This window comes from Aquila chrysaetos, chromosome 13 (assembly GCF_900496995.4).
Source record: "Aquila chrysaetos chrysaetos chromosome 13, bAquChr1.4, whole genome shotgun sequence".
Classification (NCBI taxonomy): domain Eukaryota; kingdom Metazoa; phylum Chordata; class Aves; order Accipitriformes; family Accipitridae; genus Aquila; species Aquila chrysaetos.
Genome location: NC_044016.1, coordinates 13,050,482 through 13,078,429, shown reverse-complemented (window position 1 = coordinate 13,078,429; position 27,948 = coordinate 13,050,482). Strand labels below are relative to the sequence as shown.

General features: G+C 38.5%; 1 protein-coding gene across 7 annotated transcripts in view; it reads right to left on the bottom strand.

The window, feature by feature from the left end:
• The window catches only part of BICRAL (BRD4 interacting chromatin remodeling complex associated protein like), a 135,690-nt gene that overhangs the window by 94,767 nt on the left and 12,975 nt on the right, over nt 1-27,948 (bottom strand). For 6 of the 7 annotated variants that reach the window (XR_005933885.1, XR_005933884.1, XR_003926464.2 and 3 more), the window contains exons 2-10: nt 14,979-15,027; nt 12,084-12,132; nt 11,933-12,001; nt 6,012-7,712; nt 4,123-4,222; nt 2,797-2,894; nt 899-960; nt 624-769; nt 377-471 (exon numbers count right to left, since the gene is read on the bottom strand). Coding sequence is in view for 4 of the 7 variants with exons in the window: in XM_030036191.2 (XP_029892051.1) it covers nt 377-471; nt 624-769; nt 899-960; nt 2,797-2,894; nt 4,123-4,222; nt 6,012-7,712; nt 11,933-12,001; nt 12,084-12,132; nt 14,979-15,022 (2,364 nt within the window). In the remaining 3 variants the exon portion in view is untranslated. Of the gene's footprint in view, nt 1-376; nt 472-623; nt 770-898; nt 961-2,796; nt 2,895-4,122; nt 4,223-6,011; nt 7,713-11,932; nt 12,002-12,083; nt 12,133-14,978; nt 15,028-15,628; nt 16,945-27,948 lie in introns of those variants that run through there. The other variant, XM_041128577.1, reaches the window with a different exon arrangement.

Genomic DNA, 27,948 nt, shown 5'->3' with positions numbered 1-27,948 from the left:
TCAGCACAAGAGCAAAGTATAAGCAGAGAGCAGAAGTTCATGTGTCTTCAACATTTATGGAACTTACATGTAACAGCACCCTTACTTAGGCAGTATATGAAATACAAACTCGAGCCATTTCACTGATTTTAAGATGTGTGCATACACTTAAAAATGCAGGTTGGCCACTGAAATTGCTGGTGCAATAACAAGTACACTGGCTATATATATGTACCTCTAAAACCTTCATATATATATTTATCACCTTTGTAAGGTGATAAATAGTATCACTGAAATGAATTGTAATGCTAGCTCTCGCCTTCCTGTAAATGTATTTTTTTTAACAAACTGAATCACATCCTATAAACTTAAAATGTACATGCGTTATACACCTTACCATTGCATCTTCTATAAGCAAACATCTGTATTTGTTCAGCATAGCCTGTGTCCTCTTCAGAAGCTGTGTAGCTACAGATTCAAATTCACTGTCCACTAGAAAGACAAGAGTATACTTTCAAACACTGTTCTTCAGTAACCTGCACAAATTTAAAAAATGTTCCCTTTCTTATTGCTCTAACTTACATAAAGAATTCTCTCAATACATTGATTACAAACTTATTGCCAATTTTTAAAAAGAAAATTACCTTTTCTTAAGTCTTCCTCTGTTGGCAGTGATCCCTGGCACACATGGTATGAAAGGAGTCTCTGAACTGCATCATTTAATGATCTGAACCGACTTTTATCTGGCGTCACAGCATGCACCTGATCCTTCTGTAATTGTTGTAGAATACTACAAGGAAAATTAATGATATATAATTAACACATACTCTAACAGAAGTTTACACATTGACAAAAACTAGAAAGAAATGAAGGTTCGATGAAACATCTGCAACAAAATTATAAAAGAAGGAGGACTTACAAAGCTCCTTTAGTTAACTGTTTAGCAGCAGGCCTTTTCTGTCCACCTAAATGACCATCCACCTAAGTTCAAAACAGAAGACAAATTACAATATATCCCCTCCTTTGCAAAGCCTAAGTTTCAGCATTTATTTCTGCCAATTAAGTGTATCACCAATACTAAGTGTAACCACCACATAAGTATAAACACTTAAAACTATCTCCTATTTTCACAGGGCACTGTATCAATGAAATAGGTAAGTCACTTCTCTTATATAAACCAAAGGTCTGAAATGTTTGTAGGCAAATTCCACTGTAGTGCACATACATGCTTCACTAGGAAAAAGGTTGGTTATCAAATTTAGGAGGTGGAAAGAAGAAAAGGTACAACTAGAACTTTTCCAAAGAAATCTGCTCTCAAGAACTGTCTCTGCATTTCCCAGCTGATGTCACCTTGCCTGATTTTGATGGATTAGAGCATCTGTCAGGAAACAGGCTAAGGTTGGATCCTTAAATTCTCCAAAGCCATGGTGGCTGGGTGGGGGGTGAAAGTGGTTCTAGGAATTCTCTTTCAGTGTTGATGCTACAGATATACTCATCAGGTAGATCTACATCATCTTCTCCTTTCCTCAGACATTTTTGAAGCCAAGGCTTTTCAAGGGTACACTGTCCTAAGATGTGAGGCTTTCTGAGGTGGTAAAGGCTTATGTTCCTACTGTATGAGAGGCATTACTGCAATCCAAGTATTCTCCCAAAGAAGCCATTCTGGATGAGAGTCTTTGTTTAATATTAAGTTGTTGGGTTTTTTTAGTCAACTAGTCTTACTAATGAAATTGGTAACAGAGCAAAAGTTACTTATGATTTAAAAAAAAGATTGCATGAAAGCTCTTTTGAACTACAACTTGGTTAGAAGGAATAAAAAAGAATGTGGTACAAAACATCCTTCTCAGCAAAGTAGGAGCAGCGTGAAGCAGGCACACTGTAATGGTACTTGCTGGCCAAAAAGAGTCTAGCTTCAGAGCATGAAAAGTATTCACCGCCACAGGAGAATGAACATCTGACCAACAATTACAAAACCAGGCTGAACTCATAATTGAGCACTACTGTGAGTATCTTCTGCTCTACTTGTACATCAGTAAGACAGGGAAAAACATTCATGTCACAACTACACTGACAAATACATTTACAGCAAGGAACAAACATTTTAAATCAGATCTTGCCTTGTTTTCTTCTGTGGTTTTGTAGTTTAGTTCCATCCACAATGAAGCCCACACTTTCAAGCCTACATCAAACCCTCGCTTCTTGTGCTCACCTACTCAGCCCATGAATGCAACAATTGTCTCCTCCCTCCAGAAATTCTTGTATTCCCTCTCCAAAAAAGCTGGCCTCCCCTTCCAGGCCCAAACCCTGGACGTAGTGTTAAAATTTTGTACATAGTTACCATATATAGGAGAACTTTTGGTGGTAAAAAAAAAAAAAAAAAAAAGGAAAAAAAAAGGAAGAAGACAATGCAGTGAAGAATAAAACAAAGACCAGATGGAATTTTTCTGCTACTTCTCACAAACCATCCCCTGCCAATCAGCTAGAGAATAGCTGAGTTTGTAAGAAGTAATGATAAGAGTAGGTCTAACTTATGTCCAACTCAATGAAGAACTGCTATGTCATACGAAATTATCTCCAGGGAACAGTACAGTCAAGACTCCACTTATTGAATTAAATATCAAAGCAGCATTCAGAATATCAATTTGCAAAATATTCAACATTTACTATGTCAAGGTAGAATTTGACAAGCTTGAGTGACTTCATACACTCTAAAAAAACCTGGAAGGACTCCTAGATTATCAATATGGAGTTGAAACACCCCTAACTTCACTAAAATTTTAAGGGAAAGGGAAATATATAAATAAAAGTATTCTTTACCTGTATACTCTGTTGAACTGATGATGATCCTATTACTTTTTCTTGGGGCTGTGCTGTTCCTAGAGGTTGCTGTATGATTTTTCCTCCAGAGTCCTGTCCTACAAAAAATATGTTAAAAAGACTGTCATCCTAAGCAAGAACAGAATAATTTCAAGTACCTATCCTGATCATTTTACTTGAGTTTTTAGCTTTTAGGAGAAAGATACATGTCTCATATGCTTCAAAGCATTAGTGCAACTACCCTGTGGGGAAACTGGCTCATAAAAATGATACAGGACTGATATTTTGTGCTGCAAACTACAAAAATCCTCAGATATAAATCACGTCCTACCATAGTACTGCAATGCAAGAAGAAATTCAAGTACCGTAAGTATAGTGTCTCAACAATTTACTGAAAATCATACAGTACATTTTATCAAGCTTTTCAATACTAATCCTCCCTCAAGCATATAAACCAAATTTTTCTAGAGCTCCTGAAAGTATTTAGACAGCAGGCATCATAATTTTCTTTTCTAGATTTTCTAGATGGGCAGACTTCTTCAAATTGCCTTGCTCAGGAATTCAAACAGCATCTTAACAGCCATGCTACATTACCACCAACACAAATAATAATTTCCCCCCCGCCCCAAAAAAACATGCTGTGCTGATTGTAGAGAATTGCCTGGACAGCTTGCACATAACAGTACACAAGGGAAAAAAAAAGGCAAGTAGATTATGGGACCTTATTCAAAAGGCTTACTTATGTACAAAGAGAACATGAAGGTTACTGCATTTTTCTGTTTGCTTTGAATATACTGGGTTTGTTCTTTTAGTAGCATGGTGTATTTTGCCATGAACAATTCTAACTGAAAGTGACACATTCAAAAATAAATCGAGTGATGACAGCCTTCACACAGCCTTGTAATCTTGATTTTTCTTTCCTCTGTATCTGAAGCAGCCATCACAAGAGAGGGTCTAGAAGTTTCGGAGAATTTTTAGCAGATGTCCATATTTTGAAAATTACTTATTTCTATTTTCCTAAGCTTAAAAAAAAAATAAGAAAAATGAAAGAAAGTACAATTCTGGGTTTTGTAGAGGGAAGAAGTAATTGCTTATTGTGGAGATTCAACTTTTCACTCTACAAAATGAAGTGCCATGGTTGGGAAAAATAAAAGCACACATTCGATACTGAAAAATTTAGCTTGTTTTCTTTTAAAAATAAAATTCTGATAACCTTTAGGACCCTATCAGCATGAGCCATCAGTGCAAGTCTGACACACTGAAGAAGAACCACTTTCTGTTGCTGGAGAAAATTAAGAAAATTATTTTAAAAAGACCTTAGTTGACCTGATAGTGTGTTGCTCAGAAGACTTGTTAGCTGAGGCTGTCTCAAATTATCCTGTGTCTTCAATGCAGAAACTGGTGATGTCTGGTTCATAGCTTTTTTCTGTGCCACATACATTAAAAAAACCAAACAAACAAAAAAAAAACCAGTCAAATATTTACTGAAAGCTTTAACAAACAGAGGAAAAAAGCAAAAAAGGCAACTAAAATTCAGCTCTACGCATCCCTTTTCAAGTTCAAACTCCTAAGTGGTGAAATTTCAGACATCTCAATTCCTCCTAAGTTCAAGAATTTTATAAAGTAAATCAGAGATGAATAGAATTTACACCAACAGTACAAATACACACCAGTTACATTCTAGAAGACCCATATTTACCACTACAATGGGCCCTCAGAAAGCTCAGCTTTTTCAAGTCTCAAAATGGCAAGATGACTAAATAAGCTGTCTCCACAACAAAAAAAATATACAGTGGAACAAACTGTCCAGTGTTTAGCAACTAAGTGATACACAGTTTATGATGCAGTGCAATATTTAAAATGCAAGTACAAATTAAAAAGATTCTGCTAAACTGCAGAATTTGTTCTGTGTAGTTCCCATTTTCAGCTCTGAAATTTCAGCACAAAAACAAAATTATCTTTTACAGCAATAAGAAATATTATGCTTTTATAACTGCTGAAACCCACAGACCCAGCACATATCCTACAAATAGGAAGATATAGACATGTGAAGAGAAAGGCAGGCCTCAAATTACTCATCTGCAAACAAAATGTTACGACCTGTGCTAGCAGTTTTGGCAAAAACTAAAAATGTGGTTCTGCAACATGTTCGCCCTTATTTTCTAAATACACATTATTTTCTAAGACACATTATTTCATTGCCCATTTTGGTCTTGCTTAAAAAAATCCATTAGACCTCTGCAAAAAGAGAAAGATCTAAGGTAATTAGCGTAAGTGCATTCCAAGACAGTTATTATCAGTATTTTATAATGACCAAGGAAAAAGAAACAAAAGCAAAAAAAGGGCATAAGTGGAATAACAGCTTGTTGCTAATTGTGTGACAAGTCACTGAGTTAAATATTGGCAGAGTTTTGGAAGTTCACTTATGAAAACAGACAAATTCGAGTTGAATATATACCACAACTGCATCAACTGGACAAAAAAAAGACCAGTTCTCACCTTAAAAGTAAATCCAGAAATTTTTTTTTAATTATTACTAAGTAGATCTCTTCTTAGAGAGAATATTTTTTAAATGTTATGCTTTTACAAACTGCTTTAAAAGTATTTCCTTTTAAGGATACTAAGAAACACCTCTTGCCTTGTCTTTGCTTCAGATTTGAAAGCTTCTAACTGCTCCAGACACACAGAAATACAGTGGGCAAAATGCCAGTATGGTAAATAACAAAGAGAAACCCAAGAAACCTTTTCATCTCTAATTTGAATAGGTCAAACCTTGAAAACACATGCATAGTTTTTAGTGAGGTCAAAAGACTTGTAAGTGCTAAGAATGTACCTAAGCCTTTACATCTAGCTCTACAGTAAGATTTTCAGAAGAGCTCATAGTTGTATCATCTTACAATGTCCATTCCTTTAAATGGGGGCAGAAATAGATCACTGCTAAGCAGTTCTGAAAATATTACTATAAATCACCAATAAAATCTTCTGACTTAATGAAAGTCACAGACTTATTCACTCAGTGACAGGCTTTAGAAAATACCCAGTGAAATGATGTCTCCGGGTTACAGTAATTTTCAGCCGTTCTGCAGTATTTGTAACAATACAAACTAGCAAAATTAATGTTCTCTGTATTAACACCAACCGTAATACTTTGTTAACCGGATTTTAGCACAGCTTAGAAGCAATTCTTTGGCTACATTCTCAGGCAACTTTCATACCTGACCAAAGGCAAACTGTTGTTGTGTTACTCCAATTGATGTGTGACTAAAGGTGCTGACAGATTTGGAAGAGGATGCTGGAAGACGATGCGATGCACTGACTGGAACTTGAGTTCTGTTCTGTGTGAGCTGATCTCCAGTAAAGTTTCCTCCTGATGCAACAGACTGAACTGATGGTCCCAAGCTAGGATGTACTGAACCAGAAGAACTTGCAACAGCAAATCGATTAGAAGCTGACATATTTGAGACTGTAGACTGCCCAGGTGACATCGTAGTAAAACTCGATCTACCTTGAGAAACATTAGCTTGACTGGGTGACAAATGCAACACCGTTGGTGATGCCTGCTGCAGTGGCACCTGTCCACCAACAATCTGTGAAGCTCCATGATTTACTATAACTTGGTTTCCAGGAGCTGTGAATGTCTGGCCAGAAACAAGCTGAACAGCTGTGTTCTGATTGTTCAGCATCTGTCCTGAATATGACTGGTTGGCTCTTAGCATGTTTGTAGAGTTCCTATTGAGCATTACATGCTCAGCAGACACTTGGCTAGGAACAAGCTGGGAAGGCTGAGTCTGAAGAAGCTGTCCATTTATGGCCTGGACATGATGAACTGAATTAGAATTAACAGACAAACTTGTAGGTATGAGAAACTGGTTTTGAGGTGCATGAGGCTGTCCCATAGGAGAATGGATAACAATACTACCTCCAGCATTGCTAACTGTCTGAGGTGTAACTGATTTTCTTGTATTTTGTTGATTAACGATATTAACAGACATATGAGGACCAACTACTGAACTCTGAGGTGAGTTTGCAGAAGCAAACGGAATCCCTTGCTGTACGTGATGCTGCTGTATTCCCAAGTTATTCACATTGTAAGCAGTCTGCTGACCCATCTGGATAGGCTTTGGTTGGATATTAATGGGAACTTTGTTAGAGTTTGGTGCCAAACCCCTCTGAATGATGATATTATGGACAGGCAATGACGTCTGAAAATTTGTGCTGTTAAATGGAACAGTTACAGGTTGTGCTACTGGACTTGAATTTGAGTTACCAAACAGTGAGTTACCATTTGGAGTTTGTCTATGAACCAAGAGGCCACTACTCATGTTTGCAGGTGTTTGTTGACCATTGCCTTTCAGTATTATTTGAGATCCATCAAGGTTATTAATGGTCATCATGGAAGGTTGATTACTAAATGAACCAATTAGCTGTATCTGCCCAGAACCACTAATCTGGCTGCTATTAGACAAATGCTGGCTGGGAACACTAATTCCGACATGTTGCATAAAGCCATGTTGCACACCGACTGTATTGCTTGCAAAAGATGCTCCAACAGGTTGCTGTACCACTTGAGTAACTCCTATAGGTTGCAACGTCTGACCTGAGTAATTAGAAACATTAGAAGCCTGAGTAAAGGATGCTGATGAAGAAGGATGAAGCTGAGCTTGTGCAAACTGTTGGCTAGAACCTACACTGGCATCCAAATATGCCTCTTCTGCCAAAGTCTGTTCAGTAATATTAGCCTCCTGCAAGGACTTCTGAAGAATATCAAAAGGCTGATCCTCAGTAAGATCAGGTAAAGGAGAAGATACAAGTTCATCTTCAAGAAACTGAAGGCTACTGGACAGCTGCAGTCCATCACTAGGCCCCTCTCCAAGCTGACCACTTACACCTTTTACAGACGACTTAGGATCAGTGTTCTGAAATGCAAAACAAGAAATTAATCACTTTCAGAAATTCCAAGCTCTACCTTGTTTCCCCATTAAGCTTTTTTTCATGCAAGCAAATTTTCTTTACAAAATTATATTCTTTGCATAGTATCTATATAAGGTGATGTTCATCCCATACAGTGGGCCAGCATAAACATGTGCATCACTTACATCCCACTCATGCCCTCATAACAGACTGCTGGAGACGCTACTCTCCTTTCACTTCTCAAATCTCCCAATTCCACAGCACTCAGCTCTGCAGCTGCACTGTTTCAAGAGGATGTGACATGCTCTTGAAGTACCAATTTCCCTTCCTCAAGCTGAGCACTGTATGGACAAAAGGATAAAAGAAAGGAGGAGTGAAAAGACCTCCACTGTAACTCAATTTGGGACAAGGTTTCAGTAGCAACAGTAGTAGCAGGGAAAAAGCAGGAGAAACCTGCTCTTTCACAGATTTCCCCTATCAAGTGAGATCCATCTCTAAAATCCTACCAATATTTCTATAGTCACACAGTGCAAACTAGTGACCATTTCATAAAGTTAAAGAATTACATTAATTCTTTGTTTAGAAAAATTTTAGAAACAAAGCAGTAAAAAAACCAATGCTACAGACTTTGTGGTTTATGCTAGCAAAAAGATTACAGAGAACTGTATTGAAACTACAGCAAATATTAAGCTGCACTTTGAATGAAAAAATCCTTCAAATGCTGTGGTAAGGAAAATCAGAACCCACTTTACTCTGGCCTACTGTCAATAAGATTTTCCTAAAACAAATTTATGTCCAGAAACTCTAGACAACACAAGTATCAGGTTTCTACAGGTGGAATGGCAAATTTAAATGCACAATAATACTTGCAATAGTTTTAAGTTAGACACAGTACACCTTTATAAATTGCAATATCATATCTCTATTCAAAAACAACATACAGTTTCTTTTTAGGTCAGGATAAATGCAAAATGTGGGTGTGAAATTATCAGTCACATTCATACTCTGAGCCTTCACTCCTTGAAAGTCATAGATGCTTGTTTTCACCTCGTATAAACAGCGTGAAGATGCTGCAAGCCATAATTATCATATGCAATAATGTCCCCACCCTAACTTCAGTTCCCAAAGCATATTTATTCAGAATTTTACCCCAATCTGTTTCTGAATCAGCCTGTGTTGTTTTATGAAACTTTGGTCATGTTTTAAAATACTAAGAGATTGTTCCTAAAATTCAATAAAATATTTTCAAAATACAATTATAAAATTACAGTAAACTTTTTTACATTTATGTTAACAGAAGGAATTAAACTAGTACTTAAATGTCTCAATGTCTGCACCTCATGAACACCTAAAATTACAAATCAGGTTCTCAACTGTACCTAGCTATCATCAGACAGAGCAAAAAGGAGTCACTAACTAGGGCATTATTAGGACTCACAACTGTCAGGTTCATGTGGAGAATTCCCTATTACATCTGAAACTTGTCTCCAGTGACAATGACCAATCTGAAATCTTTCATGACTGTGTAACTTAAGAGGGCTCCAGTTAATGCTATTCCAGTTAGAACTAACAATACACCTATTACTACTATTACTAATAGCAACAGTAATAATAAATAATATTACATGCAATCGAGATTAATAGTTTGAAACTCTCCCACTGGAATGAAGAATCCCAAGTTTCATTCCCTGCTCCTAGGACTGTTTAACATCCAAAAACAATTTTATGTGCATAAACTGGAACCAGGGACCTTCCAAGTTAACATCTGAATCACTGCAGCCCAGATTCAGAACAGCCACACAGAACGCCATACTAATTTCAACAAGAAATTAGTGCCTCTGCAACTTCATGAATCTCTTACCAACAAGAGTCTTATTCTCACTGGCTCCAAGAATATTGTGCTGCCCTCTTAAGCTGTGCTACTATACTATAACAGGAAGGTGGAAGCAGTCACTAAGTACAACCCAGGTAACAGGGCAATGGCTAAAGAACCCTCTCATGAGGGTTATAACAGAGACTGATGATTGCCCAAGGACACCAACCTGGAATCAGTAGAGGTGGTACGCAATCATTTAACTCAGAGCCAGGGCAGGGCAGGGCAGGGGAAGAGGGGGGGAAGAGCGGACACTGCTTTCTCGTCCTTCAGTCAGCAGGAACTTAATCTTGTTTGTGTTAGGTATTGGCTGAGCATGCTTACCAGCTGAGGCACTGAACCTTTGACACTGAATTAGTAAACTCTGCCACTGAAAGGCATGAGACAAGCATCAAGACTGTCAGTCCTACTTCATGGTAGCAATTCTGAATACATACAAAGACAGAACTTTCAGTATCTGCAAAAATTTTAACGACAAAAAACTCAGAAGCCTTTAACTTTTCAGGTATCTTATGCTATAAGCAAGGACTGTGAAACCATCTATTTATATTTTAGATACCCCTTGCTCCTTCACAATGCACTGTAAGAATCCATCTTTGCAACCAAGTTGTTCTTCACTTAGATCAGCACAGGGCTCTCACGCGAGGGAGGAAGGGAAGAGAAGATGGCATTGGTATTCATTATGAAGATACAAAAGCATGAGAACAGAGCACAAGTGGAACAAGTGCTGGAGAATGAAAATACAGTAAGCCATCCCAGGAACACAAACTAGAAATCCCTGCTCCTCTGATCACCTGCCTTCTAGAGTACCCTACCCCCCAATTTCATATACCAAAAAGATCTTTTGGCTTTCACCAAATATTTTTGTTTCTTCCAACTGCTACTCCCTATAAAATAATCCCACCTTGCACAGAATTTCCCAATCACTCTCAAAATTACTCCAAAAACTCACTTTCTGAAAATACATCAGAAATACACCCCCTAACTCCTGCCCACCTCCTCATGCTTATCAGAAGAATCTCTACAAAGAACAACTAGGAAGCCTAGGCTATGACAAATGCATGTCATATTTTTTCTCCATAACCTCATTTTTCTTAGGATGAGTCCTCAAAACCCACCTCTGCCATGTTGCATACAGGAAGCTGCTGTCTGATAATAGCTAGCCTGGCACCAAGCTGAAACCACTGTTCCCGATTAGCTGAAAATTGGGCACACCCTGTTACTGCTGGTACCCCACTCCCCCACAACTATCTCAACCAGCTTATCTGGAGAAAGAACTGTCACTCAATGTATGTTTCTTCTACAATATTTAATAATTATATTGAAAGGGGAAGGACACGGCAAACACTTCACATCACACTACTGTGGCTACAGAAAAATCACTAGTTCTCTACACATAGATAAACAGTTTCCAGGATTTATTTATGCCAATTATTTAAGGTCCCTAAACACCTACAAGTACATCCACATATCTGTTAGGAACATGGGACAAAGAGACAGAGTCAAGATATCAGTACAAGAGGAAGAGGAATTACCAAGGAAACCCTACTCTATGTATTCAAATAACTGAATCGTGGGATGAATGTTTTTTTAAAAAACACACCAATGAAATCAAAGAAATGTGGGTCAAAAGGGATCTCTGGAAGTCATCTAGTCCATCCTTCTACTCAAAGCAGGACTACCACCAGCACTAGAGCAGATCAGCCTTGGCTTTATCTCCAAGGATGGGGATTCCACAACCTCATCGGGTAAAACTTGGTCCAGGGCTGCAATACACTGCTAGTGAAAAAAGAACACTGAAGACTACTTGCAACACCTAATGAATTTAAAGTGACTTCCCTAACACTGACGTTACAGGAAGGAAACATCCCAAGTTAGCTATTCAGTCTAAAGAACAAAAAACCCCGATTCATTAATTTTAAAAAATTGCTAGCTTAAATTCTACTTAGAAATAAGAAACAAAACCATCCTAACGTACACAGGAGATGTACAAATGACTAACTTTTAAGGTCTACATTTGAGCACTACTACATCTACAATCACTAAAATTACAAGTGCAGTTTACTGGAGAGACTTACACCAGAGAATATTTTCACTGCTCAGCAAGCCGTTTTACATATTTATAAAACACAGCCCAACAGTGCAGTATCTTTTGATTAATTCCCCACTGAAGACCCAATGAAATATTTAAAATACTAACAGCATGAGGTGGTTCTCTGTTAGCATTCAGAATTCACATATGAAAAAGGTCAAAACCCACATCTACTTCATTCACTTTTATAAAAGCCAAGTAAAGCCATAACAAAAACATGCAATCTCAATACAAATATAATTTATCTCCTGACCACTTACATTGGAGTTGGCGAAAATTGAATTTGAGTTGGCTACAGAATATTCTGCATTAGTCAAGTCTTCATTGCTCTGGCAGAAGACAAAAATCATGTTTAGAAATAATACAATTAATGAAGCTTATGTATGTCTAATACACAGCAATGCTACTTACAGATTTACTGCTAGGTCCATGTAGAAAATAATTCAGCGCCTGTGGGTCCCTTAAGGGGGAGGAAAAAAAAAAAAATGTTACCACTTTTAGGAAGCTCTTTTTACTAATGAGGCTAATTTAACTAAGCCAGATACTGTATTCATATAGATCAGGCTTACAGTAAAAACACATTTCTTTCACTGACTCCAATGCCAAGCTGAAAGTTTATACCATCTGAGGATCTGTTTTTCTATCAGCACAATTTTCAGATGTTGATCATATTTGCTGTCATTATACCAAGGCATTTCAAGCAATAAACTATGTTCATCAGAAAATTTTAGTTGCATTCTACTTTACTTCCCTTTATGAGGGAATGAGTCTTACTCATATTCTCTTAAAACACACAGTATTTTATGACAGCACATAGTACAAAACCAAAGGAAAATACCACCACCAAGTAACAGAAGAACTAAACCAGTTACCACCTCTTCTACAGAGATGAACTATAATGCCTGTTTAGCTAGTGTCTAAGCCAATAGGGTATTTACAAACCTGAATCTGTAACGTATTTTCTGCCACCCTTAATGTAAGTTAACAAAAATTTATGCTTGCCAGAGTAACAGTCCCTTCACTTGGAGAAAAAAGCAGCACCTTTTCCACGTGAAATCAACCACAGAAATAACTGATTAAATATTATTAAATACAATTTCAGACTATTTCATTAACTTAGCACTACCACTGAATAAGACTCAGATTAAAAACGTGGTCTGATAGAGTAAGTGTTGGAAATTCAAACAAATCAAAAATACATTAACGTAACTGCACATATAGACCAAGTAAAAAACATTAAAAGGTTGTGTTACCTGGGATTATTTTAATACAACAATTATACAGCATTTCCCAACATGTCCATTAGCATGAAAAGTAAAATGACATGGAGTTTTTTGATTTTAAAACATTTTTATTGATTAACAAGTAATAATAAAACATTTCTGAGAAGCAGGAGATTCTCATCTAAAAACATATTAATTCAAAACATCTCTCCTTCTCTCTTGATCATCCTAGAAAATAAAGAAGGAACAAGTTAAAGATCTTTCAGGTTTACAGGTACGCTTCTAAAATACACCTCTATTCCTCTTTTTTTCATTTAAGAAACAAACTGCATTCATGTGTTTACAAAAGATGTGTTAAGCAGACAGTACGTGGCAGGGACTTTATGGTACAATAATACAACACAGAAGTGGTTACATATATTTTCCAACAAAAGTGTCATTTTCGTAGTAGATTACACTACATTTCAAGAATTAAAGAGAATAGAACTCATGATCTTATACAGGGCTCTATTGTGCTTATGAGTTTTAACAACAAAATAACCAGGCTGTTTAATACTAATTACACTCACTGGCTTTAAATCATAAAAAATGCAATTTAAAATGAAGAACACTTCATCACCTTAAATATTGTCTTTAGTAAGAAAAGAATTTTAGAAGGCACTTACCAAAAATCAAAGATCAGATGGAAAAAAAATGCTGTTTTCCATTCCTCTAGATGCTTAAGACAGTAATTGCTGCCAGCAGCAGGAAGAACACTGTAATTTTTCACACAAACACTTATCTGTATAGAGAGCACTTCATTTTCTGGACCACCTGTGAACTTGTACCAGTATCCTCCATGATTCATGCTCATGACAGAGCACTTAATTTTCCCATGCCGTCAATTATCATCTTTATGGTTCAAGCAGGATGTGTTTTCATATGGCTACAATCTGCAATCTTGCACAGTATACTTCACAGAATGTAACTGTGACCCAGTACTGGCAATGCTTTTGCTATAGCATCCACAGAGTAACCCCAAAATTACAGCAGCCACTGTGGTGATATTTTGTTTTTTCTGAAGTTAAAGCTCTCACTGGTTTTGCTGGAAGATTTGAGTGAGTGAGAAAAGCCTATTTATTTACTACATTTAAGATAGTAAAAAATTCTTTTATCAAGTGGAGGTGGTCTTTTAGTAGCTGCTACTACGCTGATGTCATACTAAAAAGTTATCATATATGAAATGTTCAATTTTCTTATGTTTTAAATGCATTATAGCGTATTATCTGTTCTCGAATACTGACATAAATGTTAGCCAAAGGAAGGTAACTTGTCACATACACAAGCCACGAAAATCTTTCTCAGGCTTCAGCTATACTAATTATTTTTTGAGAGTCCCATATGGAATTATAAACCTTCAAATAAATCTGTTATGGAAATAATGAGGGGGGAGGAAAAAAAAACAGAACAAAACAAAAAAAACAGGACCATTTAAAATCCCCAATTTTATTAAAATCAAGTATCTTTGAGCAAGATGCTAATAAATTCTTGTTTGTTGTGAATACTGAACAGTACTGGGTAGAAGTTCTATTTTTCTAACATTTTTATGCAACTGCATGTTATTAGTAGAAATTAAATATTTATAATTAAGAAAATAATAATTTTACTTTTACCTTTAAAATACAAGCATAGTGTGAACAAAGTATCTAGTTCCACTACTCAAAAGCCTGAGATCTTTATTTTTTTTAATCCAAAAAAATAGTTCTTTGCAATGAAGTTTGTAACAACATTCCTAGTAACGTGCTTCAGCAGTGACCTGATATTACCATTAGCTGAGAAGACAATCCAACCTCCATGCACACTCATTCTTTAGCCTCTCTTGAGGAGAATGCCAGCAAGTGGACTGTCAGCTAGTATACACTGGGATTGAAGGCTTTGTGATAACACACATCTCCACACGGAGGAAGTGAAGCATAGCTACTCATTTCATTTCCAAGTCACCTAGTCTTGAGACAACATTGAGATAGAATCACCTTCCAGAAGATGATTTTGCAAAATTATTTTTTCCAAACTTTTCTGAAAAAATTGCTTAAGGAAAACTTACCCAATAAGATCAAGGAGACAGGATTCATCATCATCATCATCCATGACAACTACAACAAAAAGGGAGAGGATGGATATCTGGTATGTATCAGACAAAAGATTGCTTTCACCAATAAAACCAATTTAGAATATCTCAATATTTTTTATTAAACAATTTATGAATTTGACAGATGTCTACTACTATTGGCAAAGTTCTTAAATAAACCTGCATCTTCTACAGAGGTCCATTGATTTATCTCAAAATCAAATTCAGTCACATGTAATGGTATACAAAATCCCATGCAACATTTTACTGTTCAGGGTTTTTTTTAGAATTTTAAATTGGAGAAAGACAAATTATTAACCAAACTAACTGAACAGAACTTCTATGACTTAAAAATAGTAGTAAAAAAAAAATCTACAGTGAATGCAGTATCAAGACTCCAATTAAAATGCTTCTATAGGAATTTGCTCCCAGCTAATCCCAGTGAGGGAATAACCAAACACCACAGAACCTACAAAGACCATTACAAATTAGTGGCTATAATACTGGCTAGCCAAAGAGGTAAACAGATTTAGGTCAGTATCATGACAGTGCTGTTATAGGCTAGAACCAAAACTACAGCCAAGACATTACAAAGCATTAAAAAGAACACTTATTTTCTAGCAGACCTTTCTTAGGTATTGCTAGTGCCAATACGGCCACTTCCAGTTTCTCCTCGACAACACTCAGAAGTGTACTTGAACAAACTTGTGATTAACAGTAGAGTTCTGACAATCCTTTTAACAACAGGTAGGGAATTCATTTGCATTACCCAAACTGAATGTAAGCATCCATTCATTGGGTGCAGAGCATTTTTAGCCTCACAATATCATCACCACCAACTCTCTTATGCACTGCCTACTCGGTCGGGTGCTGCCTGTACCAAACACGTCCTATCACTCTTTCCTCCGCTGTTCCTTCGAAGCTTCTGTTTGCATATCCCGGTTCTTCTGTTCACCCTAACTCTCAGAATGTCATCTGAGACCGTACCTTCTCCCTTTTTCCTGTCCGTAACTCTCAGGACTATTTAATCCTCCCTTATTCTCTCTGTAAAGATCCCATCTAATCCACCAGTTCACATATCAACTGATGCTAACGTTCCCTAAACCTCTTGGTACTCTGGCTTCCATTTAGTTATCCAATCTAATCTTCACAGTGTCTTCTAATCACATCAAACTGATCACTGTGCATTCCATGCTTGGTTTTTTCCTCAACTTCCCTTAAAAAGTCTGCTATTGTATTTATCACTTGAATTCATTAATATAGTTTTGGCTTTAATTCATTTTGCGCTCTGTCTTACTTCTTGCCAAATAGAAACTTACTCTCCCTGACCAGATCCACAGAAATCATTCTTCAGGCTCTCCCTTATACAGCCCTTTAGCTGAACATGCAGTTGGCTTTATTAGAAAAAATAATGATGTTTTTCCTCATTTCACAAACATGATACTAGAAAAGTCTACCCAACATACCGTAAACTCCTGCCAGTTTACAACAAACACTAAAACCCCAAGAAAAAGCTACATTTTTGTTAAACGCCAAGAATCACAACCAGTCTCCTCCAGAAGTGCATCTTCCTAATAACAAGCTTTAACAACATTCTTGTCATCACTAGCAGAATACACGTGAAATATTATGTCACCTTTTTTTTAAATGCTGGTTTACCAAAGAGCTGATCAATATACATCACAGAGCCACAAACCCACCTATGACACACAGCTCTTGCTACACTGAAAAGTTGTTCTGATCAGAATTCACAGCCTAAGGGGCTACATTCTCCTGCACCTCGAAAACTGCAATTAAAGCACAGCCAGATTGCTACCATCTCAATATCCCCACAAATGATGGCTAGATAATACTACACAAACACGATGCCACATGTTAGTGCCTTTGTGACATACCACAGGACCAACACACAATTTAAACAGCACACACAGGGGTGGGTATGTGTGCTGGCAAGTGCTCCAGCCACACCACCCGAGTCACAGAAGGCAAGGGCAGGGACTGGGAGAATGAAGAACCACCCACCACAGGAGAAGATCAGGTTTGAGACCATCTAAGGAACCTGAAAGTGCACAAGTCTATGGGACCTGATGAGATGCATCCGCGGGTCCCGAGGGAACTGGTGGATGAAGTGGCTAACCCACTATCCATCGTACTTGAGAAGTCACGGCAGTCAGAGAAGTTCCCACTGACTGGAAAAGGGGAAACATAGGCCCCATTTTTAAAAAGGGAAAAAAGAAAGACCCAGGGAACTACAGGCCAGCCAGTCTCACCTCTGTGCCCGGCAAGATCATGGAGCAGATCCTCCTGGAAACTATGCTAAGGCACGTGGAAAACAAGGAGCTGACTGGTGACAGCCAACACGGCTTCACTAAGGGCAAATCGGGCCTGACAAATTTGGTGGCCCTCTACAACGGGCTTAAAGCATTGGTGGATAAGGGAAGAGCAACTGATGTCATCTCCCTGGACTTGTCCAAAGCATTTGACACTGTCCCACACGACATCCTTGCCTCTAAATTGGAGAGACATGGATTTGATGAATGGACCACTCAGTGGATAAGGAACTAGCTGGATGGTCGCACTCAAAGAGTTGCGGTCAACAGCTCGATGTCCAAGTGGAGAGCAGTGATGAGTGGCATTCCTCAGGGGTCGGTATCGAGACCGGCGCTATTCAACATCTTTGTCAGTGACACGGACAGTGGGATCGACTGCACCCTCAGCAAGTTTGCCGACGACACCAAGCTGTGTGGTGCAGTTGACACGCTGGAGGGAAGGGATGTCATCCAGAGGGACCTTGACGGGCTTGAGAGGTGGGCCGGTGCAAACATCATGAAGTTCAACAAGGCCAAGTCCTGCACGTGGGTTGGGGCAATCCCAAGCACAAATACAGGCTAGGCGACGAGTGGATTGAGAGCAGCCCTGCAGAGAAGGACTTGGGGGTGTTGGTTGACAAGAAGCTCAACACGACCCAGCAATGTGTGCTTGCAGCCCAGAAAGCCAACTGTATCCTGGACTGCACCAAAAGAAGCGTGACCAACAGGTCGAGGGAGGTGATTCTCTCCCTCTGCTCCACTCTCGTGAGACCCCGCCTGGAGTACTGCGTTCAGCTCTGGGGCCACCAATGTAAGAAGGACATGGAACTGCTGGATCGAGTCCAGAGGAGGGCCACAAAGATGATCACAGGGCTGGAGTACCTCTCTTATGAAGACAGGCTGAGAGAGCTGGGGTTGTTCAGCCTGGAGAAGAGAAGGCTCCAGTGAGACCTTACAGCAGCCTTCCAGTACCTAAAGGGGACCTACAAGAAAGCCGGAGAGGGACTTTTTACAAGGGCGTGTAGTGATAGGAGAAGGATTAATGGCTTTAAACTGAAAGAGGGTAGATTTAGATTAGAGATAAGGAAGAAGTTCTTCACTGTGAGGGTGGTGAGGCACTGGAACAGGTTGCCCAGAGAGGTTGTGGATGCCCCATCCCTGGAATTGTTCAAGGCCAGGTCGGATGGGGCTTTGAGCAACCTGGTCTAATGGAATGTCTCCCTGCCCATGGCAGGGGATTTGGAACCAGATGATCTTTAAGGCCCCTTCCAATCCAAACTATTTTATGATTCTATGAGGTCTGTGAAAGAACAATCAAGATCATAACCAAGCCACAAACCTACCTATTTAGACTAAACTCTGTTCCTATTTCGCCACACATACCCAAGATCTACATAACCACATAACCGCAGGTTTAAATATTTTTAACTGATGCAGATTTGTAATGAGGATTAGTGTCCTGTTAACTTCAGGACAGCAACATAGGAGATGCACAATCAGACCAAGTCCTTGCACACCCAAAAGCAACTACCCATTCAGTCTACTTAGAAAACAGGGCAACTTTAGCAACACGTGACCTTGACAGAGATGATCATTTAAAAGTGTGTTAATATAAGCAAGCCTATCCTGTGAAATTTTCCTAACACGCTTTTTACAGCACAAATAGTAGAAGAGTTTTCTGCTTTTCTCGCCAACTATCTTTTCAGATTTTCTATACACAAGTTATACAAATTCTGTCCTCACCATTTGTTAACATAGAGTGGGCCAGCCAATGACTGATGTATGAAATGGGCAAAAACCGTATTAAGTCAAGACAGTTTGAAAATAAAACTTGACAAAATGAGTGGAACTAGAGGATTAGAGTTACATAGCCTAGACCAGTGGTCTCTGAAGTGGGGTGCATGCAAGACAATCCACTGGGGTGCAGGAAGAAAACACTAGAACTTCAGTACTACCTGCACATAATTTGTAAATACATACACATATATTAGGGGTGCGTGCTCAAAAAACTTTTACCAATAAGGGTGTGTGATCAAAAACATCTGGAGACCACTGGCCTAGACTCTTAAAGATTGACTCACTTCTCTATTTGGATCAGTTGACAGAGACTTCAGCCTGTGGGCAAGGGGTGTGGATGGAGGCTCCAGGTGAGGCTCATCTGGGCAACTGGGGTGCACCAGTGCACCCAGGGCCCTGACAAGACCCCACGCTAGAGACAACTGGGGGAAAATATTATACATTAGAAAGATTCACACAAGCTGCTGGAGAGCTGTTACAATGCAGCCTAATAAATATCTAGTTATCATCAGTACTGTTCTACAGTGCCTTTTTAAAAAAAAAATTAAAAACACAAAAAAAACTGTTATCATAAGTAGGCCAAACTCAGCCCTCCTGGTGCACCCAACTAATTTACAAGGGCAGTCCTTACTAATTAGTCACAACCCAGCACAGATATTCCCTGTAACTTACTATTAGCAAAGCCTCTACTGTTTTATTTCATACTGCTGCTTCTGCACTGGTGAACCTAGCATATACTTCAACTTGGGTCACAGGTACTTGTGGAAGCAGCACTGCCTATCCCTTTCGGGAAATAACCAGAGTGCCCTTTATTGCACGCTCCCAAACTGAATATAAGAAAAGCTGAAAGTAATAAAACTGACGAGGAAATCCCAGTTATGCAGGCCAGTCCTCTGGGGGACTGTTACTACTTGGCCTTAAAGCATCTGCCTCCCTTTCAACACTCTCACCTACTACAGAGCAAAGACCAACAAAAGAGGAGGACAGCAGTCCTGCGCCCCTCTCATCCACTTTCCCGAGTCAGCTCAAGGCTTTGAACAGTCTCCTGGAACAGAAAATTCATCTGACAAAATACATTGATCTGTTTCAACTTGGATTAGCTTCTTGATTTGGTTCTGGCCTGCCACAGGGCTACAAGAGTGCTAGCGCCAGCACAAGAGAGGGGATATGAGGGAGCTGAGTAGGTGAGTACAGGGGAAGGCAGCGGTGCTTCATCCAGCTTAAAGCAATTGTCAGACTGTAGCCACACACGTACAGTTAATCCAGCCACCACTCTCACATTAGCTGCAGTGCAGGCAGGTTGATGGAAGCGATTATTCCCCTCTACTCAGCACTTGTGAACTCCCACCTGAAACTGTGTCTGGTTTTGCCACACACACCCCTCCCCTGCCTCCTTTAAAAGAAATACAGAAAAACTTTAAAGTCCAGCAGAATGCCAATAAAAGCCTGCACGCACATGACACTAAGAAAGTCTGAGGGAACTACATTTCTTCAGCCTGGACAACAGAATGTTAACCAAGGCACTACCCACAGCCTGCCACTAGCTAAAAGGAGTACCAAGAAAAGCACAGCCAGCCTCTTTTTATCAATGAGCAGCAAGACATGAGGCAACAGCCAAGACATGGAACACAAAGTCCCAACCAGATATAAGGAAAAAAGCAGTTCACAAATAAGAATGCTCAAGCAAGAGGGTGGAATCACCCTGTTCCGAAATTTTCAAAACTCAAATGGCCCTGACTGACCTGTCCTAACTTTGAAGCTAGTTCTGCCTACAGCAGGGGGCAGGGCCAGATAACCTCCAGTGGTCCTTACCACCCTAAATTTTTAATCACCATGCTACACAATCCACAGTATCATGCAACACATGCAGGGTCTACAAGCTGCAGAGTCATTAAAACTCAATTTGTCCAGAAACAGCCCAACCATTCATACATGCTTCATATACTGCACATGGGTTTTGTAACTTAAAAAAATGGGAGTATTCAAAACCACTGTAAATACTGGATTTTAAATTCACTTAAATTATATTCAAGCTTGGGTTGTGGTTTAACCGAGCAGGCAGCTAAACACCACAGAGCCGTTTGCCCGCTCCCCCCCCCCCCAGTAGGATGGGGGAGAGAATAGGAAAAAAGGTAAAACTTGTGGGTTGAGATAAAGACAGTTTAATAGGACAGAAAAGGAAGGGAAAATAATGATAAAAGAATATACAAAACAAGTGATGCACAATGCAATTGCTCACCACCTGCTGACTGATGCTCAGCCAGTTCCAGAGCAGTGGGCCACCATCCCTTGGCCAACTCCCCCCAGTTTTATTGTTCAGCATGACGGCACATGGTATGGAATACCCCTTTGGCCAGGTTGGGTCAGCTGTCCTGGCTGTGTCCCCTCCCAGCTTCTTGTGCCCCTCCAGCCTCCTCGCTGGCAGGACAGTATGACAAGCTGAAAAGTCCCTGACTCAGTGTAAGCACTGCTCAGCAACAACTAAAACGTCAGTGTGTTACCAACATTATTCTCATCCTACATCCAAAACACAGCACTGTACCAGCTACTAGGAGGAAAATCAACTCTATCCCAGCCAAAACTAGGACACCTGTCACAAAAGAATGACTTTCCTTTCTCAAAGTCATTTATAATTTCATACAACCTTAATACATAGCTTCAGATACAAAGCAGTAAAATATTATTTTAACATTCTGTAAAAAGCCTAAGATAGTGTCTAGTTTAGAAAAGCAACATTTAGAGCAGTAATTCCCCAAAGTGCGATACGATCAACATCAAAACTTGCTAAGCCAGAACTAAATAAATTTATCTGCAAAACTGTTGTAAAAATCTACAGACTCATAAATTCTGAGAGTGAACACTGATCTTTGGAAATCAATGCTTTAAAGCAAGGAAATGACTGCTCTAGTTAGAGCTTCATAGCGGGAGATAATCAAACTTGCATACAGTAACGTACGTAGGACCTGAAGCAACTACTGTTTGAGTTACAAGATATGCACACTAATCCTCACAAGTTCAATAAGACTTGGTATGCATCCAGTCAGCTGGAGCTCTAACGACACCTTTGTCATGCTTTATAACAGCTCTGAGCTATCAAATCTTCTGTACTGTTCTGTTGCTCTACAACATTCTCCAGAATTTTAATCTACAATCCCAACATTAATAGTAACTTCACTATGGAATATCTGAAGAAATACACTGTCACTATAACAATAATCGTAACAACAAAAATAGAAGAAATCAAAGTTACCGTAATAGCCACCGTAGTAAATGGTATTGTAGCGAACTGAGTGTGCTACACCAAATTTATGACATTTTTATCCCTCATATCCTTTTTGAATACAGATGTAAGATAACTTTATTAGCCCAATACAAGCATCCATTCCTTGTTAAATTACACCAAAGGATCACAGCAGCGTTAAGTGATTCCACACTGACTGCAGAGGCAAAACGCCCAGAGTTGAAGTCCTTCCCTCACACAAATTTCCACCACGACTTCCATTAATTTTCACAGCGCTAATATTTCACTCAGTGTGCTTCTGAACTGGGGGGAAAAAAAAGAAGATGCCATTTTAGCACGTATTAGGTAATGCATATCATCTAAGCAGTATGAGCTTCAGGTTGCTAAGGTGCCAGAACTACTGCCTTACTGACACTGTCAGTTACCTCTCTGGTTCCTAATAAACAGGCAGCCTTGGATTCATTGAAGGAAACTTACTCACACAAGAACAACCAGACAGACCTCCTTTGCATTCTCTGCAACACAGGAGTATAAGAAAGGAGTATAAACCCAAACACCTGTTACTATATATTTTGTTCTTAAATTTCAAGTCCATGCTACTTTTGAACAATCTAGTATCTTGCAAACTGAACAATTTCAGATTCTTGTAACTAACCAAGCATGTGTTTTATAATCAACTTACAAGCTGCTCACCACATCAAGCCCTTTATTTTCAAGAAACTGATTTTTACACAGATGGAATACAAAACACAAATATTAAGAGGTATTTGCACTTCCCCCCTCATAACTGTAAAAAAATGATGCGCAGCAGAATAATGACACAGTAATCAATAGAAAAGAGGTAAATATTGAGAAACTTGATGGCAAATTAAAATCTCACTCTCAATTTTACTCAGGCAAAAATACAGAAGGCATATTTATCAAAAAGTTGTCATTTCAGGACAACAGGAGAAAGGAAGCAAAATTAATTTTTAAAATGGACTTTGTAAAACACAAGGATTTAACTACTCACTTGTAAACCATGCTGTGCTTATACTCTACAATATGTAATTATTCCTTATGGATATTTTGTCTTCCAGAGTAATCAACAAAAAGCAACTACTATACTGTTGCAAAATCTACCAGGAATTGTGCTCTAAAAAAGAGCTACCTAAGAAATCTGGGATTCTAACCGAGTAACACAGTACAATACACAAGTGTGAACCTTCTATATATATGAAAACGTTTTAATTCCAAGATTTTATATCTGAGTAGTACTTTTAAGATGAACTTACAATGTTTGAAATTAGCTGTGGAACTGAATTTAATCATCAGTATTTCAAAGACATCTGTACGCAACAGAGTACAAGAAGAAATTTGTAACCTTAAATATTCAGAAGAATGATGCAAAACCTCTCTACAAAAAAATACTCCAAAATATGGATACTATTCAGGAGTCAGATAAATAGCAACAAGAAAAGAAACACAAAAGTGTGACGTCTCATGAATTGCTAGGTGCGACATTATGCATCTTCATGGTTTCTAAGATCTGGTGGGACACGAACACCTAAAAGGACAGGCAGGGTCTTTACACGGTTATGAGGTACCAGCCCCACATACAGAAGGGCAAATAAAAACCACACACTAAAGCACAGACAACCCACAACAGGTTGTTTACCCAACTCTTAAATTTTATTTCCCTTTAGTATACCATTAAAAAAAAAATTCTTGATTTGAGTTTGGCAAATGTGGTAACTCACCAAGCTTCCAAAACTTAGTGATATTTTAATATATTAAGAAAAAAATGGAAATCTGCAGTTCAATTGTTAACAGTATGTATGATACTAAAGGTTAATCCAGCTACAGTCAAGCAACCGAGTACATGTGTGAACCCCCAGTGCAGCTGTCTAAAATCTGGTTTCCCTCAGACACACATGTTCAGCATCAAATCTCTTAATTTATTCAATTTTTTCCTACTGCATCCAGAGCTGCTCTTGGCAACACCAAAATCTTGACAAGACTTTCATCCGGAAACAGATGTTTTAAACCACATAGAGAAAATCCAGAGTAACTTGCAGCCGGGAGGTCAGGATGCTTACCTACCCCACAGAATTCACCAGGTTGAACACTTGGCTCAGCCCATTTCCCCAGCAGTGACTATCCTCATCACTGTGCTATGGCCTATTTTGGGCTCAGTCTTCTAAGCTGCTCCACGGCATACACAATTCTTCAGGAATTTCAATATTCATAAAATATTTTGAAAGGTCCTAGTTTCATACCAAAAGAGGAAAAGGAGGCGTAACCTTGACAGTTCCTTATGAACTGCTCAAAGGAAGTTAGATGCTCTTAAGTATTTCTAGAAACTACTGTATGCAATAATGCAGGCTATTAGCATACATTATTTGTGCAATGCAATACTCAAGAAACATTGAGTCAGTCCTTCAGATGTTTTTACCTTGTTCCTACTAGAGAATAGCTGTGTATCATACTTCTTATTCTGTGCATATAATTTTCAGATTCTGAAAAAACACACAGTCCCAGAATGTAACTTCCTTATGAACTGATCATTTCTCAATTAATTTATAAACCAATGCACAATTAATATCTTTTCATTGCCACTCTAGTCCATACTAGTTTAGGGGAAAAAAAAAAAAAAAAACAAAAAACAAAACTGGTTACCTTGCCACAGGCATGGTTCACACAAGCTAACATGGTTTTATGTCTGGGAAATCAACTGAAATTTGAATACGATGAATTGACAGATGTGCAACTAATTCAATAGTGCAGTCCATATCAACACCCCCCAAAACCAGACTGAAAATCCTCCACACTGCCAACCTTGTCCCTGTTGAAGCCAATGCCTTGCTGAAGCCAATGGAGATTTTGCCACCTATTTCAGTAGGGCCAAGATATTTTCTGTAGTTGACACATCTCAATAAATTCAAGCTTCAACATCAGATCTTGAAATTCCACACTCAGATCAAGTTCACAGTAAAACTACTACTGCAAGTTCCACCTGAGACATAAGATGGCATAAGATCAGCCCTTACAAAAATGATCAGTCTCTTGCAATGAAGTTAAAACTTTCTCCCTGGACTCCTCTCTCTTCACTTCACCACCCTTTCTTAATACCTTCAGTGAAAGAAAGGCTATTGTATTAAGTTTTGACAGCAATGTGCCCACTTTCTTTTCCTTTTGGTAAGCATTCCGTTACTCAAAGTACCATCGGAAATAGCTCTGGAACATTTTAAAACGAGTGCAAGAAAATAAAAGTAATAAAAAACTTGATAGCCTATTTGCACTAGTTGATCATGTTTTTATTTCGTTTAAAACCGCAGCAATTCTCAAATAAAGCAAAAATAATACAGACATGGTAGTTCAGGGGCAAATGAACATTTGAAAATAAAGATACATGTATTCATTTAACTACATGATCTTGAAAAAACGTCAGTTCAGGTCAGTGTTCATGCATTTATATTCATGCAACGAGGACTTTACCAATACTGCTTATTCCAACTTTCAAACTAGAAGAGTTGCAGGTCACAATGAATATTAGAACAGTTTACTACTTGCTGCTTTTCCTCTACTGCAAGAAAGCAAAACATGCTTGTTCTTGTAGACAATCCCCATGTCTATGCTGGACCGGGTATGTCACCATAAAAAAACCTTTCAAGCACAGATGCAGCTTATTCCAGCAGAACTACTAGAAGAAATTATGCCAACTCTCTGAACAGAATGAACTACATTATCAAAGAGCCTCGTATGTCCGGACTGTATCTGTTATTTACACAGGGATGACACACTTTCACACTCTCACTGCCGCATCTACACTAAAAAGCACCAGCCATTAGACTTAACCACAAGCCTAATGCAGCACGAAAAGGCACGATCATTGACTATTAGAGCCACATTATAAAACACAACTGCAGTTATGCAGATACAACTTGTCTGGAACCGAAGTGGAAGTATACCAGCAAAACTCTGAAAATACAGCTAGAGTACAATGAACACCCAAGTAGCACACCAACGCATCCATGCCTGCAAAGCTCTTTAACTATAGACTTACCTCTGTTGCAAAACTTTATGGATACAGAAAGGGACCTTGGAGGAAATTGGAAATGCAGCTTATACTAGCAGGATTTTGGTTTTTTTCTCTCAGTACAACTAAATAAATATATAAACTCTCCTGGAAAAGGAGACATGGGGGGGGGGGGGGGGGGGGGGCAACAGGAAATAAGAGGACATGAAGTATTTAGCTACGATAGAACCACCTCTGTCAAGGGCACAACCATGTAGCACTGACCTTACCTGAGGCCACACATATACTGAGAGTATTATCAACTCAAGATTACAGGTGTAATATACAAGGTAAGTGCTCGGAAGTATGAACAAAATAAGAACACACTTAAAATACATGAGTATCATACTAGTGAATAAGCCAAGGTGGACCAACGAAAGCACAATTGGGCTAGTGTATCGGCATGGTGAGCTTCTGCACTCCTCTGTCAATGTATACAAGCTATGCAAAATACGAAGTACTACTTGCAACAACAAGAAAAAACTTTAAAGCTCAGACACAGCCAAAGAAATACATCTAAAAAGAAGAGATCTAGTATATTTAAATACTATCTGCCAAAGATCTCAACTCAAGATGAGAATACACTTTGCTTTAATGCAAGCAGGTGAGAGTAGAAAGTATATGTAGTCATTTGGCAAGTATTATGCCCTGAGAGTATATAAACTGGTCATTTTATCCCATTTTTGTCATTTCTTCATTATTTTCACCAATTAGTGAAAAAAATCCACACAGAACCCGCCAGACATTAGTGCATAATAGAGAAATTTTATTGTATAAAAATACACTACCGCTATAAAAAAAAAAAAATCACTATCTTGATCCCAAGACTACTGTTAACAAAAATAAAAAATAATAATTTCAAGAAAGAGTGGATTTCATGTAGTAATAAGATCTCTGAAATATGTGAACAAATACGGTACTCCACACTCAACAGATTTTCAAACAAAGTTTTAGCAGGTGTATTGTTTAAAAAGCTAAAATGTTAACAAAGTTGTCCCCATGAAAGTCTTTAGAAAAGACAGTTTATATTCAGGCAATTTTTTCAGTATATTCCAAGCAATAAAAATGTGTATTTCACAAGAAATGTCATTTAAAAGCCTTCAACACCAACAGGCAAAGAATTTCAATAGTCTTAAAATTAACCCCAAATTTAAAAAAAAAATCTCCCAATTCCTTCAGGAACAAGCAAGAGGCATGGGAAGCCCTCCTCTGATCTGTCAAAAAGCGTAACATGAAGAACTAAACAAGCATTCCACACTCCTTAGTGGGCGCAGCATGAGCTGGTCTGGCAGCATACTTGCTGTTCCTGAATACAGATGTTGGTATTAAACTCAACCCTCATGAACATTGATCAGATTACACAGAAATGTACAAAAAAAAAAAAAAGTTCTGATCAAAAAATAGGAAACCATTTTCAACACTCTCCCTAAAAAACAGTACCAAAACAAAACTTTAAAAGCATATTAAAGTGGAGCCGCCAAATTTGGAAAAAGCACTGCTTCCCAAGACATAAAGGATAAAAACTTTAAAAGACATTAGTCC